We start from the raw sequence: 21,231 nt of genomic DNA, 5'->3' as shown, positions 1-21,231 counted from the left end.
GCACCTAGAGAAAGCCCGCACGCAGCAAAAAGTTATATCACCAATAATAGGGCAAACTGACATCATGTGCCCCTTTATATGAATCCACAGACAACAAACGTCTGCCCATTCCAGACAAAACTGCATCACCTGAAAACAATCATGAGGAAACATCAGACTCAAACAGAAACTTTCTACAAAATAAATGGCCTGTTCTCAAAACAAAGAAAAAACAAACAAAACAAGAAACGAAAGACGAAGAAAGACTGCTGAACTACTTCAGTTCGTTAAAGCAAACGAGAGAGGCACGACACCTAAATGCAAAGTGTGGTCCTGAGTTGGACAATTGACCACACCCGAAGAGAGAGTGGATTAAATAGTATGTTATCAACGTTAAACTTCCTTGTGGTAACAATACTGAAGTTATGTAAGAAGACTGTCATCACAAATCTAGTCACCAATCAATACCACTGGCTACAATCGCCTCCTCCCCTCCCCAGAGATTTCGCGATGATTCAGATGAGCCCTCCCAGGCCTTCGCCCTCTCTCTCCCTGACATCATCCCTGTCGCTGCTGAAGCCCTTTTCCTCTCTGCCTTTCCCACCCTCTCCACCTTCTCCCTACCTGGCTCCTTCCTTGTCTCTGTCCTCTTCTGCGTCCTTGCTGTCCCCACCCTGGCTCCTTCCCCCAGCGAGCGGCTCGCTTTCCTTTCCAGGCTTGCGCTCTGCAGCCTCGGGAGCGGCCGCGCGAAGTCGGAGGAACTGGTGCTGAGGCAGCGGTTCGCGCGGGATCCGGACTCGGGGACCCAAGCCCGCGCGGAGCTGGGACAGGGGGCCAAGCTCGCCCGCCGGGCGCCCTCCTGCCCGCGATGGGCTGCTCCAGCAGCGCCCTCAACAAGGCCGGCGACGGCATCAGGCCCCGCAGCGGTGAGCAGGGGACCCGGCCCCACCCCCGCCCGGGCCTCGGGCTTCGGGTAGTTTGCTCCCCGGGTGTCCGTCAGGTGCGTCTCGTGCCCAGGCGGCCCGGCAGGGGGCAGCTCCTCCCTGAGTATGCGAGTGGAACCCGGAGCGGCGCTGCTGTGCCCCAGGATGCGGCGGTTCCCGCGCGCTCCGCCGCGCACGTTGCCCCCCGCGAGAGCCCAGGCGTGGGAAGGCCCTGCTGGGGGGTGTGAGCGCGGGGAGTTCGCCTTAAATCCCTAACGCGGTCAGCCACGGCGTTCTCTTCAACAGAGGCGGAATTTCCTCAATTGACGATAACTGCTGTTAATCTCTTAAACGTACGAGATTTCAGATTACTCCATCAAATAGGTTCCTGCACTTTTTTTTTTGCGGTACGCGGGCCTCTCACTGTTGTGGCCTCTCCCGTTGCGGAGCACAGGCTCCGGACGTGCAGGCTCAGCGGCCGTGGCTCACGGGCCCAGCCGCTCCGGGGCACGTGGCATCCTCCCGGACCGGGGCACGAACCCGTGTCCCCTGCATCGGCAGGCGGACTCTCAACCACTGCGCCATTAGGGAAGCCCCAGTTCCTGCACTTTTAAAGAGGTCAGATACATTTTCCTCTATCCTTGACTTAAGTATTTCTTGACGAATATGCATGTGATAAAAAAAAAGTGGTCTTCACTGAATCCTATATAGAAATTCAACATGTTATCTAAGTGTCTACTGTATAACAGCCGGGTGCTTGGCTAGATGCTGAAGGTATTCAATGTAAGTGACCCTACTCTTGGGGGTTGAGGTTGGAAGAGACAGACAACAAACAAGTTAAACAAATGATTGTAGGGAATGTTACTCTTGGGGAGGGACAGAAGTGTCCAACGGATGGAAGGGTTTTTTAATCCTCTCAGAAAAGAATGAGTAACCTTGTCTTTTTTTTTTTTTTTAGTAACCTTGTTTTAAAAAACATTTTATCGCCAGTATAAATAGCCATCCACATGAGTCACACCGTTTCATTTTTTATTCATGCTTTCATTGCTGTTCTAAGTTTTCGCAGATGTTGTTCTGAAAGAAGTGTTAAAACGAGTAACAACCAGTTGCATAGAAAATCAATTAAGACACTGCATAAATTGCTCAATGCACATCTCGAATCCATCAACAGGTGTATTTTGCTTCTGATCCTCAGACAGTACTCTCTTGTAATCGGATACTATTGTATGTTCATTAGCATTTCAACTCCATGGTCTTGGAGACCCCATAAATAATTCATTCCTGTTTCTGTAGCTCACAACTTCCTTAAATTCCGTATACAACCCTAAGCCTGTGTTTATGTGCTTTTAGATAAAAATAGTCCAAGGTTATTAAATGTCCCCTACATGCATTTACTCACTGTACTCCCAGTGCTTAACGATGCTTGGCACGTGATTGTTGAATGAATTACTTCATTTAATCCTTATAACAATGCTTTGACTAAGTATTATGATCATCCCCATTTTACAGAGAAGAGTAAATAATTTGTCCGAGGTTGCGGGGCTCCTTGAGAGTCAGAGCTGGGCTTTGAACTCAGGTACTGTGATTCTAGAACTTGACCTTTCATCTGTTCTTTTCCTCCTTAAACCAGTTTGTGATAACTAGATTTAAACCTGTTTTTGTCTCAAATCACTCTGGTTCCCCATTAGGTGTGTGGTCATCCACTATGCAAACAACAAAAGAAATATAGTAAAGTATAATAGAGTATTTATTATAATTTAATAAATTTAATTTAATAGTATAATAGAGTTTATTATAGAAATATTATAGTACATGCACATAATATATTCATATGATATAAATATAATAAATATTATCACAAGTAAAATATTTATCCCTAAGTATGAGTCAGTAAAATATAAAGTTTATATTTGCTTCCAAGTTTAAACTAGGAATGTTTGGAGGACACTTAGCCTTAGAGATATTTTCAGCAGCTACATAGATGTAGAGAAGTTTCCTGTGCCCTCCCATAGAGCTACAGATAATCTTCATATCATAAGAGATTCTTTTAAAATTCACAATATCAACCTTAGAACTCCATGAGTTAAAGCTAAAATACATCAACTAGCCTGTAGACTGGATTTCTGTTTGTACAGTTCCGCCTAACAATTTTCTGTAACTGGCTTAAGAACTGTTATACATAGTGCAGTATTAGCCTAGAAGCAAAAGCATCATAAAATAATGGCTTGGACTAGATTACCTCTAAGATCTCTTACAGCTCTAAAATCCTGTAACACTAAAATATGGAGGTATAATACTTATTTTCTGGGCTCCAACGAATCAGAGAGTTACTACTGGTCAGGTAGCTGTTAGGCTGAATAGGAATAGTCCATACTATTGATTGCATGCAGACATTTGCTCTGACCCATCAGACACCGAATCCCACTGAGCTGCTTTCCATCACCTCCAAAAGATGACTCACTAGGGAAAGAGATGTGGGGGGGAGGGGACGAGGACAGAGGTAGAGACTGGCCTCTGGTGTAAATAATTATCCAGTGCTACTCAAAGTGCAGAACAGAGCCTAGTAAGTGGTAGTCACACATAGATTTTTACTGAATGCCCTGAAATGTGTGAGAAAAGAGGCTTTTCTTTTCCAAAGGACAACTAGACAGATTGAATTTGGAATTTCTTGTGTTCATGGAAGCATGTTCTACATATTAGGACAATTTTTATTCCTTTCAGTGCCTTGAGGAGCTGATGAGTCTGAACACAGAGATTCTGTTGACTTCATAGACATTAATGGACCCAAAGGTTTCCAGGTCTTTGGCATCTGAACCTTCCTCCCTGTGCTACCAGCCCCCTGCCTCTAGGTGTGATTACTGTTCCACTCTTTCCTAATATAAATGCCATCCATTTCTGGCAAACTTCTTCCTGAGATTTTATAGCTTAAGCAACAATGTGGACAGAGTAAACAGATGGTAATTATTGACAAATTCTTTGCTAGGTTAATGTGTACATTTCCACTGACAGCTGTAATCATGTGTTTGTTCTTATCTGAACTCTCACTAGCTGCTTGGAGTCCACACTGCCTAGGTAATAGGAAGAGGGTTGAATTTCACAGTTATGTGAATTGATCTTTGTACTGTAGAAATACCTTCAGTCATCAACCAATATTTTCACACAGTGACATTTCAGTCCTAAGTAGACAAACACTTCTTTGTAATTGAAGAACAAACATCATTAGCATTAAAATGAGTTTTATAGGCTTTTCTGGCATACACATATTATATAAATGGGATCACTTTCATTCAAGTGCTAGAAGTCTCTGGACTGAGTCTTGTATGTCTTTGTGTCACCTCTAGAGCTTGGCACAGAGAATGCTCAGTAAGTCTTTGTGGTGGGCCTGATTATTACATACAGCTAATTATAATGGAATATAAGAACTATGTGCGTGGTTCAAAAAATTGAAAACATTTGAAAAATGCGTACAGTGAAAAGTATACCTCCCACCCTAGCTCCACCATCTGCTTAGTTCCAATCACAGCCATGGGTAAATACTTTTATTAGGTTTTCTTTTTTTTTTTTGTGTATTGTTCCGAAGTTTCTTTATATACTGCAAATATTATTTCCCTCTCCCATCTTTATTCATAAAATATAGTGTATTATACCCATAATTCTTTACCTTGTTCTTTCAGCTAAAAATATGGAGCTCTTTCTATAATCTCTCTATAATATAGAGTACTTCTTTCTCCTTTTTTACCCTCGTTTAAGAATCCGTTGTGTAATTTATTTACCCAGACCGCCAGCAAGGGGCATTTGATTTGTTTCCAGTCTTTTCCATTGCAAACAAGACTGCAGTGAATTCCTTTACACATACATCATTTTGAAAGTATGCAAGCATAACTGTAAGACCATTTCCCAGAGGTGGCATTACTAGGTCAAAGGGTATGCACATTTATAATTTTGAGAGCTAACTGCCTAAATGCTTTCCATAAGGGTTGTACCAAATTACACTCTCATCAACAACATAATACATCTTTTTCTAAAATTGAAGGCTTTTGACATTAGTGCAACCTCATCAAAACATGAACATGGAGCAGAAATCAGGAGACAAGGTAGGAGCACCCAGTTGGTTTCAGATACTTTAGCTCATAATCTCATGTAATCCCCATAAGAGCCTTAGTTTCACCAAGTACAGCTAGAAAACTGCAGCTTAGGGAGGATAGGTAACTTGCCCAAGGTCTCAGAGCTAGTAAGTGATGGACCTGGGGCTTAAGCCCAATGTGTGTGCCTCCAAAGCTCTTGTTCTTTTCACAAACTCCAGTTCCATCTGGGTCCTGTCCTGGTTCTGCTAGAACTCGTCATGTGGCTGTCCACGAAGGAGAAATGCAATCCATATCTCTTGAGGGGGTGGTTGGGTAAATGGATGGACTGATGGAGATGGGAATTCAGGGGGATGAGAGTACTACTGGAAAAAGCAGAGGGAGAGTAGGCATCAGGACCCATGGAATAACAAAGACTGGAAGGTAACATTGGCCGAGATGGACTTGAGAAGACAGGGTTGGGTTGTGAAGAGACTCTCCTAGTCATGCAGGAAAAGATCAACACAGCAAAACAAAGCTTTATTGTGTTCTATGAAATCATTCTTCTGTAAGATTGCTGCACATTCCAGCTCACATGTACACTTTCACTCTTTCCCTTTTGTGTTAATGTTTTACAACATCAAGTTTAAAATAAAAAACGAATACTTGTGAGGGTTCCTGAAAGGCTCACCAAAACTGATTAAAAAAACCATCAAACTTGGCCAGGCTTCGAATCCCGGTGTATATAAGTGTAGGTAGTACAGGTAATGATTTTGTTTTTTTAAAGCGAAATATCAGAATATAGCTCTCCAAGTGAGTGTTAATGTCAGGGAAGTATCATGATGGCCTCAGAAGCTTCCTTACAGTCCCGGAGCTGTTGCTGTCGTTCACATTCCTTAAACCCTTCCTTGGGAATTGCCATCAGGTGCTAGAGATCATTCTTTTGTGTGTATTCAAGGGTGTCAGAGCTTCATCCCTTTAAGGATGAAGATTGCGGGGGGGGGGGAACCCCAAAAATCCAAACCATAAAGCCTCACATTGTTTTTAACAGCTAAAACGCCGTAGGCATTACGCTTTATGAAGGTGAGTGAAATAAGCCAGGTGGTGCTAGCGTACTCAGAAACAAGGGTGGTCATTGGAGATGGAGAAAAGAAAGGGCAACCTGTGTCATGGGGTCAAGTTCAGCTAACACCATTTTCTTCTCTGTGGAAGGGCCCAAGGGGCTGTAGGGTCCTCAGGACTACTGGACTGGGCTCTGGTGACGTGGTGACTGTGTGGCCGTAGCCCCACATCCAAGAGAGATGACCCTCTTTTCTCAGACGACACAATCAACAGTCTTTGGGCCTCTCCTCCAGCCTGGCTTTTCTAATAAGACAAAAGCCCCCGAGGCCTGATAACATGCTCTTTATTCCTACCAAACACTTCTCGACTTTCAAATCTGTATGGCTTTACCTGCTTTGAGATGAGCAGATTCATATTAGGCCCGTTTAGATAAGTGACAGGTCCAAATGAACATTAAGTAGGAGAGGCAAGATGTATAAAGATACAAGAAGCATCATGACATCTCTGCCCTATCTATATATTTTCCAGGTCACCGAAAGTCACATTTCATTTATATACAATTTACTCTATGGCCATGACAGTATAATTCAAAGTGGACATCAAAATAGCACCAATTAACATCGCGTAAGACAGATAAGTATAAAATGAACTTGACTTCATAGGCTAAAGATTGAAATGACTCTCAGTCAAGAGGCTGCTCAACAAGGCTTCTCTACGACCTGAGCCCCCAGCCTCGGCCTGCTCCTTTGTGGCTGTTCCAACTTCCTCTCCCCCAGGTCCCCCCATGCCAGGCCCCTGGGGGTCAGTGATAGACCTGCTTCCTCTTCACTAAAAGAAAGGCCCTTGCGATCTGCTTTCTTCCCCTACAGTCATAAGGATGTACCATCAAATCAAGTTTTTTTTTTCCTATCAATTAATTGTCTGCCTCTTTCACCAGGACACTCATTCGGGGACAATACTTTTTCAAGCCTGTAATGTGTTTGTCTTTATACTCAGTGAAAAGGCCCTTTCTGCTTTCTCCAATAAGCAGCTTTTCTTTAAAACCCAGTCCTAAAGGGTCCCTGCAGGATGAGAACATTCCACCCTTTGCAGACCGCCCTGCTTCATCTATCTTCTCAGCCTTGCCCAGCTAATGCTGCTCTAGTCTATTTTTGGTGACAGAAATACATTTGTCCCTGTGCTGTATGTATCAGAGCTTCCCAGCCTGTGAGCATGGGATCCAGTGTGCCAGCCTTCCTCCCAGCCTCTAGGGAGGCAGGGTCGGGATGGTCCGAGCCCTCTGGGTACAGCTTTCTCCATGTGCCCCGTGTGCTGCACAAATACCATATTCTATGTGTGCTTGTGACATTAAAGAGATGGGAAGCCCTGGGCTAGGCCTTCCAACTGCTCTATTGCTTTCACTAGTAGTTTCTCTTACTGAGAGAGAACATTTGCCTTCAGCCATCCCACTGAGGACCTCTGTTGAAATGTCCTCCCCAAACCGCCCTCCTTGCTTCTTTCTCACTGTCATTGGTAATGATAAGGAACTTTTTTCCCCTCCTTATTCTTATCCTTTTCCATTTTCCTAAGACTGATAGGAACTGCATAGTTTCCTTTGGCTAATCTCCTTTTCCTTTGTTTGCCCTGGAGTAGCCTCTACAGACTAGATGGTTTTTTGTTTTTCTTTAATTTATTTTTATTTTTGGTTGCATTGGGTCTTCGTTGCTGCGCTCAGCTTTCTCTAGTTGCGGTGTGCGGGGCCTACTCTTCGTTGTGGTGCGCGGGTTTCTCATTGCGGTGGCTTCTCTTGTTGCGGAGCACGGGCTCTAGGCGTGCCAGCTTCAGTAGTTGTGGCACATGGGCTCAGTAGTTGTGGCTCGCGGGCTCTAGAGCGCTGGCTCAGTAGTTGTGGTGCACGGGCTTAGTTGCTCTGCGACGTGTGGGATCTTCCCAGAGCACGGCTCGAACCCATGTCCCCTGCATTGGCAGGCGGATTCTTAACCACTGTGCCACCAGGGAAGTCCTTTACGGACTAAATGGTTGTGAGAGGCTATAATCACCTGTACACCTTGAATTAGTGTGTGTGTGTGTGTGTGTGTGTGTGTGTGTGTGAGAGAGAGAGAAAGAGGTGGGGGGCACACGTGAAAGCGAGAATTTCAACATACTAAGAGACAGTATAGAGTTCCAATTTAAAATGTGGGTCTGGAGTTGACTGTCTGGGTCTAAATCATGGTTCAGGATCATTTATTAGTTGTGTGACTTTGAGCCACTCAACCTCTTTATGCCTCAGTGATGTCATCTGTAAAATAGGATTAACAGTAGTTCCTATTTCATAGAGTTGTTCTGAGGAATAAATGATTTAATACTATAGTGTACCTATAGTACACTAATGGAACTAAATGGAACCTAAATATTGCCTACACCAGGGATTGGCAAACTGGCCTGCTGGCCAAACCAGCCCACCACCTGTTTTTGTAAATAAAGTTTTATTGTAACACAGACATGCCCATTCACTTACACATCGTCTAAGGCTGCTTTCTCACTACAATGACAGATGACAGAGTTGAGTAGTTGCAATAATGACCCTATGCCTGGCAAAGCTGAAAATATTTACCATCTGTCAGTCCCTTGACAGAAAAAAATTTGCTGACCCCTGGCTTAGAATATTGTCTAGTAAGTCCTCAAAAAAAATGATCAGTTAATATCAATTTTAGTAAATCTCAATTTTTATTGCTTTTCCAAGATCAAGTTTTGTTTTTTCCCTCAAGATCAAGGTCTAGATCTGAATCTGTTGATTTTCTGAGCTTTTTTTCTTTTTAGTAAATGTGTTAAAGGAAAGTGACAAAAATACTGTCAGTAATAGCACAAGTGGTACAAAAATATTCAAAAATCACAAAAGCGGTTATGTGAATGGCCCAAGTTTTATGAACATTTTTCTAAGGCTTCTAGAGCTTATTTTGCTAGGTTACTTGCTCCTGTACTTTTGCTACTATAATTTTTAAAAAAGAGACTTGATTTTAGAATTGTTTTAGATTTACAGAAAAATTATGAAGATAGTACAGAAAGTTCCCATATAGTCCACATCCACTTTCCCCTATTATTAACATCTTACATTAGTAGGGTACATTTGTCACAAGAAATTAACCAAGCTTGATATATTATTATGAACCAAAGTCCATACTTTATTTATTTTTAAATTTACTTAATTTATTAATTTGTTTATTTTTTGGCTGCGTTGGGTCTTCCTTGCTGTGCGTGGGCTTTCTCTGCTTGCGGTGAGCAGGCTTCTCATTGCAGTGGCTTCTCTTGTTGTGGCGCATGGGCTTAGTTGCTCCGCAGCATGTGGGATCTTCCCGGACCAGGGCTCGAACCTGTGTCCCTGCATTGACAGGCGGATTCTTAACCACTGCGCCACCAGGGAAGCCCCCCCCCACTTCCCTTAATGTGATCTGTACTAACCATGGCAGCAAAGTCATCTGAATTGCATGTGGATCCCTAACCTGAGAGAGCAGTAGCAGCGGTCAGCTGAAAGACCTGGGCTCACAATCCTACTTGGTCTGCCCACTGCTTTTTCTGGGGGGCTCTCAGGGTACACTAACCACCCAGACTTGAGGTCCAAATGTCTGGTGTGACTCTGACTGCTCTGTTGCAAAATTTAAGTATTCCATCCCAGCCACAGACTTGCTAACTGCTAATGGGAATACTCCCTTCTTGAGCACAGACACCTGCTCTTGGCCGCAGGCACTTTTGTACTCTGCACCGTGATGGAGTGAGGCACAGACACAGTGGCCTCAGAGACAGAGCCGGGAGAACAGCCACCAATATGAGCACCGGTGGAGCCGCTTGCTCAGAGCCCTTAGAGAGCGAGGCGCAGCGAGTATTAACCTTCCTTTCAGATGAGAAATTAGAAGACCTCTTTGTCTTTTAGCCAAGGTGGAGGCTTAGGAAACCCAGTCAGTTCTGGGACATGAGGAAGCTTGAGAAAAATCTTGCTCCCCGGTATGGAGCTCACTTAGATCAGCTCTGGCCCTTGCTTCATTGCTGCAGCAATATACTCACCTCATCTCTTGTGTTGCCATGGCATGCTAGCATGAGGACAGAGACCATACCCAATGTTTAAAGATGGGCAGCACTGCCTGCGGAGAACACGGGACACCCACACCCATCAGTTCTGTGTGTTTGTCATCCACTTTAGTCTCTCCTAACTAATCCCATCATGCCTTTCCCTGATAAACCCAGAGTGCTGCCATAGATAAGCTAACTATCTGGGGATCTTATTAAAAATACTGATTTTGGTTCAGTGGATCTGGGCGTGGGCCTGTGAGTCAACACTAAAACAAAACCCAAAAACCTCCCAGGTAATACTGATGGTGCAGGTTCTGGAACCACAATTTGCTTTAAAGCGCCTAAATCTTCAAAGTAGGATCACACTTCCTTTGGCTCACATCTGAGCTCTGCTACTCCGAACTGTGCACCCTTCCCGGATAAATGTTCCTAATCTTTCTGTGCCGTATTTCCTCAACTATATAATGGAGATAATAATGGACTTACCTTGTGGAGTTGTTGGGAAGATTGAATGAGATAATCCCTGTAAAGGTCTAGGCACAGTGCCTCAATAAATGTTAGCCACTCTTGTTCCTAGTGAAGCATCATGGGCGAGGCCTGTTTAGGTTGGTGAAGTGTCACAATTTATACATGTCAGAGACATAATCTTCACTTTCTCTCTCTTTTTCCTTGTTCACTGACGAGTCTTTGATTTTGTAGACTGGATTTCTGCTCAAATGTTGGATTCCCATGTGCCAATAATGACCATCAATCAATGAAACTTGCCTTTTTTAGTACAAATACTGTGGATAATTTTTAAAATGTTTTATGCAATCACTGTAAAATACCTTTTTTGAAATAAGAGTTTATCTGATGGGAGTCTAGAAGAAACCAAAGAAAATGAAACTAGAAAATCATATCTGAAGGTGGTGACTATTTGTTATGTTTGATGACTGGCTCTGTAGCTCTTCAATGTCAGCCTCTCCCCTAGGCAGAAGCCCCCCATCTCCATGTGTACTTCTTAAGTATTCCAGAAGTATCTTTCCAACTACATGTTCTTGTTACTCTGTAGTTAAATTTCAAAATTAGATTTACCTTCAAACTTTATTGCATTTACCTTGTGATATCAAAACTAATTTTAGGGACTTCCCTGGTGGCGCAGTGGTTGGGAATCCGCCTGCCAATGCAGGGGACACGGGTTTGATCCTTGGTCCGGGAAGATCCCACATGCCGCAGAGCAGCTAAGCTCGTGTGGCACAACTACTGAGCCTGAGCTCTAGAGCCTGCGAGTCACAACTACTGAGCTTGCATGCCACAGTTACTGACTCCTCTGCGCGCCTAGAGCTCGTGCTCCACAACAAGAGAAGCCACCGCAATGAGAAGCCCGTGCGCCGCAGCAAAGAGTAACCCATTACCTAGAAATGGTGGCAGCAAGGGAAAATACCAGGATGCCCTTTCTCATTGATTCTCTAGAAAACTCAGCAGACAATCCAGTGAGGTCTTTGGGATGGCTGATATGCCCCAGCCGTGGATTAGGAAATATTGACCTCAAGTTTTTCTCCTTGCTGGGTAGAAACTTTTCATTTTTGATTAGGGTAATGAACTGAGTAAAAAAGCTTCCACCATAATGTGAATTTCAGGTATGTTAGTTCTGGTTCTAATCCCTTCTGTAATGTTGCCTAGTATTTAATTTCTTTGTGTGCCTATCACAATGGTGCTTGCAACAAGGGTTCTGTTAGTTCAGCTGTCACAACAAATTTGTGCAGGGATCAATTTACAACAGAATCAAGAGAGATAATGAGCACCGAAGGATTAGGCCCAGAGCAGTGTATGATTTGATAAAATGTAGGGTTCAGAAAACAGTCACATCCTTAAACAACTTCGGGTGTGGAAACAATGCATCTGTCCACAATATTTATTACATAATAATACAGATTAGGCATAAAATGTCTCCTGTTTTTGAACAAAAGATCTCACTGCTTTTCAAGTTAGAGTGCTAGAAGAAATGGTGTAGAAACTTCTTCCACCTCAAGGAGTTATCCTAGGGATTCACAAAACCACGTGGACAGAGTGTGGAGACCCTTGGGTAAGAGGTCGTGCGTAGGTACCAAGCTGTGCTTAATATGGGAAGTAGCTATTATTTGAAAATCCTTGCAGACAGTAAAGTCTAGGATGGCGAGGACCAGATCTTCCTTGTTAACTGCTGTAACCCTTGTGCTTAGCCCAGGGCAGGCATATAGTAGGCACTTGATCAATACTTGATGAATAAATGAAATTAAAGCCAACAAACAGAATGAAACATATTTGTTTATATAAAAGCTAACAGTGGCCTTTATTAATGCCAGTCAAATCTGGTCAAATCATGGCTGACATGAATACTACTTCACTCTCTATCAACAATCATGATTTAAAACTTACCGTTAGTAAGAACAGAATTTTATAGGTCAACAGTGACAACTTTACAGTGTTTAGGGGACTGTTTATCCAAGCTCTTTAATGTTGCAGTTCATTCTTTCTGTTGCTAAATTAGCTATAATTTATTGACTACTACTGGGCTACTGCTAACCCACAGAGGACCTTTATGAAATCAGAAAACGCTGCCCTTCCCACCCCTGATGCATGCAACCTTGCTGGTGCACACAGGCTGGAGTTCATCTCTCCCTTGCCCCTTCAGCGGGACACACCCCATGCATTGAGAAACCTGCAGAGCCGTTGGCTGCGTCCCTGTTTACTGAGTACCTTCTCATGTCACATACCATGTTGAGTAATCACACACATATCACCTCAGAATTATCAATGATCCTAACAAGCCTGAAAGGCAAAGATAATATCCCCATTTGATAGATAAGGAAACCAGGTCCAGAGAGTTTCGTAACTTGTCCGTGTTGCACAGTTAAGTAAATGATGGGATGAGGGGTCACACTGAACATCAGAACAGTCTGGAATGCCCTGCTCCAGCTGAAGAGGAGGGAGCCCAGATGGATCCCCAAATTGTACTTCCCTCAGCAGCTGGGGATAAAAACATTCCGAAGCATAAGAAAGGAAGTTTTGTGGTCACTGTAGTCTTTAGTATTGTGTCCTCTGAGAGAGGGTTTGAAACAACCATTTGTTTTCCAACCCTTTTCATGTATTGACTCTGATCTTTCTTTTTTTCTGAATAGGCTCAGAGAAAGGTACCAGTATTAGGATGAATGGAATTACCTTCCCTTTCTGTGTGTCCACCACGGTCTCTTCCTTGCTAGGGCTGGCAGGTGAAGTGTAACGCTTTCCATGGCTAGCTTGCTTGGGTTCAGGGGGTGCCAGTCGCTGTGCTGGTGTTTTCCAGGTATTGACTCGTGTAATCCTCACAACAGCTCGACCGCTCCTCTTCCCACTCTACAGGTGATGAAACTGAGGCACAAAGAGGCTTAACAAGGCTAGTAAGTGGAAGAATGAGGATTCCAACCTAGTACATTGGAGGTGTCATTTTCAAGATCATAAGATCTCTGTCCTCCCTTTTAGAGCAGATTACTCTCTTCTATCACATAGGAAAAAGAACTACTGAGTGATTAGTGAGGAGTTATTAACTCCAAAATACATTTATTTCAAAATTCAGAGTGCAGTTAATCAACATGAATTACACAATGAGTGTGTCACTACACTTTTCGCATTTTCTCTAATTTTTGGTGATCATTTTAAAGATGTTTTAGCTTTTGGGGCTACCTCAGAAAAATGTTAGAGACAGTGACTTCTTTTGTAATATTTCCCAGCTTGGTTGACTATTTTCAGGTTACAGTATAAGAATATTATATGTTGAGGACATTTCTCTACTTCACGTATGCCAGTAAGATTAGAAAAAGTACATAAGAATGAAAATCAATACTGTGATCATGGGCATCAACGTTCTAGTTATGACAAAAATTGATAGATCCTTTGGAAACATAAGACACCATTTGTGTATAAATAAATTTTCACAAAGCTTTTGGTTTTAGGGGAAAAATACTTGACTTAGCCTGATAGCATAATATATTTTTCAAAATATAAAATTGAGTGGCTATGATTTGGGTGTGTCAACACATTTTTTCCTTCAAGCTTTCTGCTCTAGAAGAATGATGACGATCGAATGCACCCACAGCTGGCACAGCTGGATGAAAATCATTCGTCTCATTTAACTGACAGTACTGATCACTGTAATAACTATTTTAGCAGAAAATATAATTTGGCAGACATCTGTGATTAGCATAATAATACATTTCCTTGTCAATTCCCTAACGCAGCCATCGCCTAAACATCCTTTGTGTGGTATCTAAATGAATTATCTTGTCATAATGAATTTCTTTATAGACCTGAGAAATTGCTTCTGTTAAGTTGCCTTCTGTGCTATTAATTTGAAGTCTTCGTGCATAATGAGGCTGGAGGGGGAGGCGAAGGCTAGCCCTCCTCCCAGCTCTGGACCCCAGGCCCACAGCCTGTGTCCTGTGTCTCACAAAATCCTCTCTGAACTCTGCTTCTCCAGCTTCAGGCTCCAATTCCTTTCCACTGGGGGATTCAAACACAGTCGCAGAGGTAGGGTGGGAGACTATTTGATGTGAATAAATGTATTAAAAAGAGAAACAATTGGCAGTGAAATGAAGTAATGAGAATACATAAACTAAGGACATGAAGATCCATGACAGTTACTAACTCGGGAAAAACAAACTAAAACTTATTTACACAAGTAATAGTTTACTACATGGCTCAGTTCTTCGTAGCAGACATATTAATTATGTGTACATATAACTGAATATCGATATAACCCAAATTACAACATGATTACTATTGTATTTTATTTTTTAAAAAATATTTATTTATTCATGTATTTGGCTGCATCGGGCCTTAGTTGCGGCATGTGGGATCTTTGTTGCGGCATGCGGGATATTCCATTGCAGCGTGCAGGCTCCAGCGTGTACAGGCTAAGTTGCCCCACGGCACGTGGGATCTTAGTCCCCCGAGCAGGGATCGAACCCACGTCCCCTGCATTGGAAGGCGGATTTTTAACCACTGGAACACCTGGGAAGTTTCATGATTACTATCTTAAATCATTACTAATATGCAATTACTGAATTGAAAGGAAATGTGAATGTGTAATGGGAGAGGGTGAAGGATGATGGAGGTGCGGAAAAAAAGAGCTAAGTCTTTATTTTCTATAGTGGGAGTTAGTTGAAATGCCCAAACTAAAAAATAATGAAGTAGCAATTCACTTAAAGATACAGGAAAAAAAAGTATCCCTCCCAGACAGCTAAATTTGACCCTAGAGAAGGGGAAAAGAGAGAGCAGACCTGAGTCTTAGTTGTATGTCTTAACTTACATTAAATAAGCAGGTAACTCTTTAAACGATATGCATATATAGCTGGGGTCAGGGGTAACTTAGGGAAAAAAAGAACAAGAAAAGATGAAAAATTATCTTTGGGGAAAAAAAGGTAGAAGAGGAAATATATCACCTAGAGGCCCATTTTAACATGCTGGTTTATTTTCTTCCAGTATCTCCCCCTCTGTTTGCTTTTCCTGTCTTTCTCCTTTCCAATGATCAACATTGCTATAATCATACTGTATGTAAAATTGATAGCTAACTTATTGAGCACATAGTTGCACAGCAGACCTTGTGCTAATATACACTTTATATCCATTATTTTATTTGATTAACCCAACTGGGAGTGCTGATTTTTTAACTTATTATATAATAATTATTTTATTATTTTAGCATATGGTCTTCATTATCATCTTTTTCATGGCACAATAATATTCCACCCAATGGATTATTGATCTTTCCCCCAAATTATTAGACTTTTAAGTTGTTTTCCAGATTTTGCTGTTATAAAGAATACTGGGATGATATATTTTCCCCCAGAGCATTTCCCTGAAGTTTCTGCTTTTAGGGTAAATTTCCAGAAGTAGGATCACTGGGTCAAAGAGTATAAACATGTTGCCACGTTGCTTTCTTAAATTGTCCAGAGGGCACTTATGCATTCATTGTTTAATGTGATATGATGCCTCTTGCAACTCTGACGTAGGTAGGAGAGACAGATTCACTGCCATTTTTATAGATATGATTATTGGGAGCTAAGTTCCCAAGGTCACACAGTTGGCGGAAGAGCCAGAATTAAAATGCATGTTTCCCAACTCTTTCTTGATTTCTCTTCTAACCAGGACCCCCAAATGAAATGAAACTCAGGCTGGACTGTGCCTGCCACTTTCTCTCCCAGACATCTTAGTTTTGACCTAGTGGGGCTTCTCTGTCATGGGACCCTTTCCTTTCACTGAGGGCCATTCTGCTTTAGGGGGAAGGTAAGACCTCTCTAGCAGCCCAAGGACCACTTCTTGGGCTATAAAATCTTCTACCAAGCCTAAGGAGGAGAAAGGGTGGGGCAGAGGAAAGAGCATGAGGAAACAAAGGGTACTAAATTAGAATATGGAACTGGAGTCAATGAGAAGGTGCACAAGGAACAAACAGGAAAAAAACCTGTGATTTTGGGGGATCTTCATGCTTAAGACTAGGTATCTGAGCTGAAAACACTAAAGAGATTTGACTTAGGGCATGTTAGGGTCATGGTATGGCCTCTCTGTTCTCAACTGTACTGTACCCAGGACTGTCTTGAACTGTTAAATCTACTTCTTGATAGCAATACACTTTCTCAGGATAGAAACTAAACAAGAATTTGTATTTTTTTCTTTTCAAATGAATGATAAAAAGTAACTTCAAATATGTATTTTTCAACCACAGAAGAAAGTGAGTCCTGCTTTGTCCAACCAAAACCACGCACACTGGGAAGAGAATCTACTTTATATGGCAAGGTACAAAACGAAAGCCTTCCTCGACTAGAAAAGCTCAAGATTTCAGCTGTGTCTACAGCTAATGGTGTTAAATCCCTCCATGAACAGCCCCTGGCAAAGGATGCTGCAGACCCACCAGGATCCACAGAGGAAACTCAGCCTCTTAAGGGACTGAAGGAGTCTGGGTCACCTCAGCCAGGTGGCAAAGATGATACTCCAGGAGCAGGAGAAAAGAAGAAGGACGTGGAAGCAGTGACAGAGGCTCAGCCTTTTAAAGGAAACGCTGAGACCGAAGCTTTAGGAGCAGAAGCTAAGAGTCAACCTTTGAGGACAGCGGGAGAGAGGGACTCTCCTGGAGCAGTGGAAGGTACTGAGAATCCACAAGCTGCCGGAGAGATGACACCCCTAGGAACAGCTGAGAAAATTCCACCTCTGGAAGCAGCTAGAGAGCTACAATCTCAAGAAGCTATGGGGACGGATGAACAGTCCCAACTCCCAGAAACAGTTCCCAAGGAGACGGAATCTCCAGAAATATTGGAAGGAAGTCAGCTTGTGGAAACAGCTGAAAAGCAGCTACTTCAAGAAACGCTGGGAGAAGAGCACCAGTCCCAACTTCTAGAGATGATTCCCAGAGAGAATGGAACACCAGAAGTATCAGACAGAAGCCAGCTTATGGAAACAGCTGTCAAGGATGATTCGCTCCATAAAACTCCTGAAGGTCCAGGAAACATGGAGCAGATCCAACCTGAAAGAATAGTTGGAAACATGGAACATCCAGCAGAAATTCTAGAGACAGGGGCAAATGTGGAAACGGTCAGGAATATTCATGCTAACGAAGAGGACCAACACATTGAAGGTAAAAGTCATGCTGTCACAGATTCAGGTTGTTTAGGTGTGCTCCATAAAAGATCATCTCTGGGGGACAGGGGTGGCTGACACAGTCCCTCTAGTCTCTGTTTCAGTGGTTGAAGTTCATTTGACCCAAACCCAAAAGGATTCCATACTTGAAAAACAGGCATTTGACTTTCTGGCACAAATTTTCTAAAGCATAGTCTGTGTCCAGATTTGTAACCTAGAGCTTCATTGTTGAATAAAATGGAATATTGAAGGAATGTTAAATTTCTGAATTTTTCCGAGTTCACTCTTCATCAGGCCCCATGTATGGCATGAGGATACAAGTTAAAGATGGTCAGTGGAGGAACTGACTTTTTAATGAAAGAACACACAAATAATGCCTCTTAGAGTGTCATTTTCATCTTTCCACTTTTTTTTTTTTTTTTTTTTTTTTGCGGTACGTGGGCCTCTCACCGTTGTGGCCTCTCCCGCTGGGGAGCACAGTCTCCGGACGCGCAGGCCCAGCGGCCATGGCCCACGGGCCCAGCCGCTCCGCGGCATGTGGGATCCTCCTGGACCGGGGCATGAACCCGTGTCCCGTGCATCGGCAGGCGGACTCTCAACCACTGTGCCACCAGGGAAGCCCCATCTTTGCACTCTTATCCTTAGAAAATTACTGTCAGCCTGCTCCTGTTCTCCTATAGTCTTTTTATCTTTATTAGAAGACTAGAGAAATGTATTACGTCTTAGCAAATGGTGTTTTTTTTTAATGTACTTTACCAGTATAAAGCAAATGGTATCTATACTGTTCTTTATTGGAGTTATAATAAAAAAAATCTTCTAGGGCAGGTTTTACATTTTAGTAAATTTTGGCTTCACCCTACAGTATAATTAAGTGAAACATTCATCTGTTTTTTAATTCTCTCATTAGTTAATGCAGCAGTTTTTGAGTGTCTAATCATCTGCTAGCTGCAGGAATAATGGGTTACTCCCTGTTCTCAAGGGGCTCACAGTCTAGCAGGGAGAAGGCAGAATTTAAACAAAATACTACAGTCTACTGAGGTAAGTGCTTTAGTGAAGGTATATAAAAGTGCTTTGGGAATAACAAGGGAGAAGCAAGTAAAGGTATATATTTGTTAGATCAGGGTTAGCAAACTCAAGTCTCTAGGGCCTAGGATAATGACAGCGGGTGAAGTGAGGGGCATATGTAATGCTGTGGGAAGCCCCGGGCACCTTGGTTAACAGGAGCACCATCCTATCAAAAGAGGCAGCTGCTTCTGGGCTCCACTCAAAGCACGGGGACCAGTGTTGCCCAAAGTGACTTCTTACGGAAAAATTTGTATGTGCAATGGCCAGGCTTTTAAATGTTTAAACTCTTTAAAAGTTCAATGATTGTTTTCTTTAAACACCAGAATGACCAAACAAGACGCTTTCTGGGCACCCATAGAACACATTTTGAATTAAATACAAATGGAATTTTCTATTTGTAATATGTTCTACTGTCTTTCTTGGGTAATTCTGCATCCTGATTTTATATAAGAAAATGCGAAGACTCGGAAATGGTAAGTGACATGGGCCACTCCGAGGATCTGCGAGACCCAGGGCAATTGCCTTTCTTGACACCACCAGAGAAACTTACTGTCTAGACCTAAAGAGCAAGAGCTGCCCGCCTTGGAAACCAGCTGCGGGGCACTTTGTTGCTAATGCTAAACAAGTATCTCTTAATGTCACCTTTGATTACTTTTCCAGGTGAAACAGGAGAAAAGGTTGAAACAGACGTGGAGAATGAGAAAGTAAGTGAAGGGGCTGAAACAAAAGAAGAAGAAACGGGAGAAGCTGTGGGTCTTTCAGCAGCCCCGTATATAGGTATGGTGATGGAAGGGTGAACGGACACAGCGTATTATAACAGAGAAGACAGAAAGCGGCAGTGAAGTTTGTGGTTACAGATCTTATCTTTCAACATCTACGTGTTTTATACAAGGAGTGTTATCATGTTATCATGTTCTTGATTACATTGTTCCATAAAACTGCTAAGCTGTGAACAGTTTTTCTAGCTACTTACAATTCAAAACTACAAAAAAAAAAAAAAAAGACGAAAAATACAATAGCTAGAGCCAATACCAACTAGGGTATATGTTCGTTTAAGAGTGTGAGGGTGTTTTCTCCACTGTGGCAATGGGTCCATTCAGTGTAGAAAATAAGACCCTAAAAGAAAGTATAAACCTTTAAGTATAAGTGGCCGGAGAAAGGAGTTAGCAGATTTTAGGGAGCTCATGATAATAAAGTCATACAGTTGGAATTAGGATGGAGTAAGAATGATCAACAATAACCGGGCAAACTATACGTAGTATTTCTTTCCTATCACAGAATTTAGAGCTGGTGGGAACCTGGGAAAGTATGTCATCTAATTACCTTCTCACCTTAAGTCTATCTACTACCATACATCCTTATTGATCGTGGTGTATTAAATATGGTAACCAAATTCTTCGTAAAGGAATGCAGACTCTGGTGCTGTTATAAGATTAGGCATTTTCACAATGAAAGGTTATACATGTTTTATGTGCCATTTTGAATCGTCTAGTGATTTTATACTTATGTGAGGTGTTTCAATTGGTGTTATCCTTTTGACTGACATTAAAGGTATTTTAAATTAACTGACTTTTAAATATATTTCAGAGGCAACAAACAGCAAGAATTAAAACCTAGATTTGTTGCCTATGTGGAGTCTATTCCTTGGGCCCTATTTTTTTTTTTTAAGATTACTCTGATTTAATATTAGGCTTTAGATGTGGAAAAGAGCTGAAAAATCAGGATTTAAAAACCATTTATACTATTTCCTTTGTGTTAAAATGATACACCACAGAAAGTCCCTTTTCAAGTATTCCTCCAAAGTTGCAAGGGATTTTGGTAAACGATGATATGTGAATAATAATAATGGTAGCAATCTTGCCCACCAATGAGTGCCTTGTGTTTATGAATATCAGGATAGAGTTATATTCTGGAAACATTTTATATCTTTATCTTATTTGTACATATGTGGTTTAAAGATAACTGCTCAGATGAATTAACTAGACTATTTTTACTTTAGCTTCTATATTAAACTGACTATTAAGATGATGTAATTAATTTTAAGAATATAGGATAGAGGGAAGAATTATCATCCTTACTCTGATTTTAATGTTAGTGTATGTTTCTGACTTTAAAGAGTTGAGGTAGCCAACAAGAGGAGTTACTTGAGTAGGTGACTTCATCCTTCCTGCAAAGTATAGAAGCTGGGTTGTGATTTGATTGAGAACAAGGATTGTTTTATGTGTCTGAATTCATGCATTTAGCTCTTTTAATGGGACATGATAGGTGCTTGATAAGTATTTGTCTAATCAATAAATGAATAATAAATACCAAGTGTTCCCATTTACACTTAATTCATTAAAAAAGAATATAGGGCTTCCCTGGTGGTGCAGTGGTTGAGAGTCCGCCTGCCGATGCAGGGGACACGGGTTCGTGCCCCGGTCCGGGAAGATCCCACATGCGCGGAGCGGCTGGGCCCGTGAGCCATGGCC

At 42.1% G+C, this 21,231-nt stretch overlaps 1 protein-coding gene across 2 annotated transcripts; it reads left to right on the top strand.

The window, feature by feature from the left end:
- Window positions 1–847: 847 nt before the first annotated feature.
- On the top strand, window positions 848–21,008 carry ERICH5 (glutamate rich 5; the record flags this gene model as incomplete). 2 transcript variants are annotated; one of them, XM_082674706.1, is made up of 3 exons in its annotated part: window positions 848–905; window positions 16,758–17,693; window positions 19,421–21,008. In XM_082674706.1, 3 exons carry the CDS (start codon window positions 848–850, stop codon window positions 19,555–19,557), a joined length of 1,131 nt encoding a protein of 376 aa, XP_082530832.1. In that variant the 3' UTR covers window positions 19,558–21,008. The 2 variants fall into 2 exon arrangements, with proteins under 2 accessions (XP_082530832.1, XP_082530833.1); XM_082674707.1 differs by lacking the exon at window positions 16,758–17,693.
- Window positions 21,009–21,231: the final 223 nt, after the last annotated feature.

Source organism: Grampus griseus (genome assembly GCF_964374135.1).
Source record: "Grampus griseus genome assembly, chromosome: 17".
Classification (NCBI taxonomy): Eukaryota; Metazoa; Chordata; class Mammalia; order Artiodactyla; family Delphinidae; genus Grampus; species Grampus griseus.
This window is presented reverse-complemented; position numbering and strand designations above follow the sequence as displayed.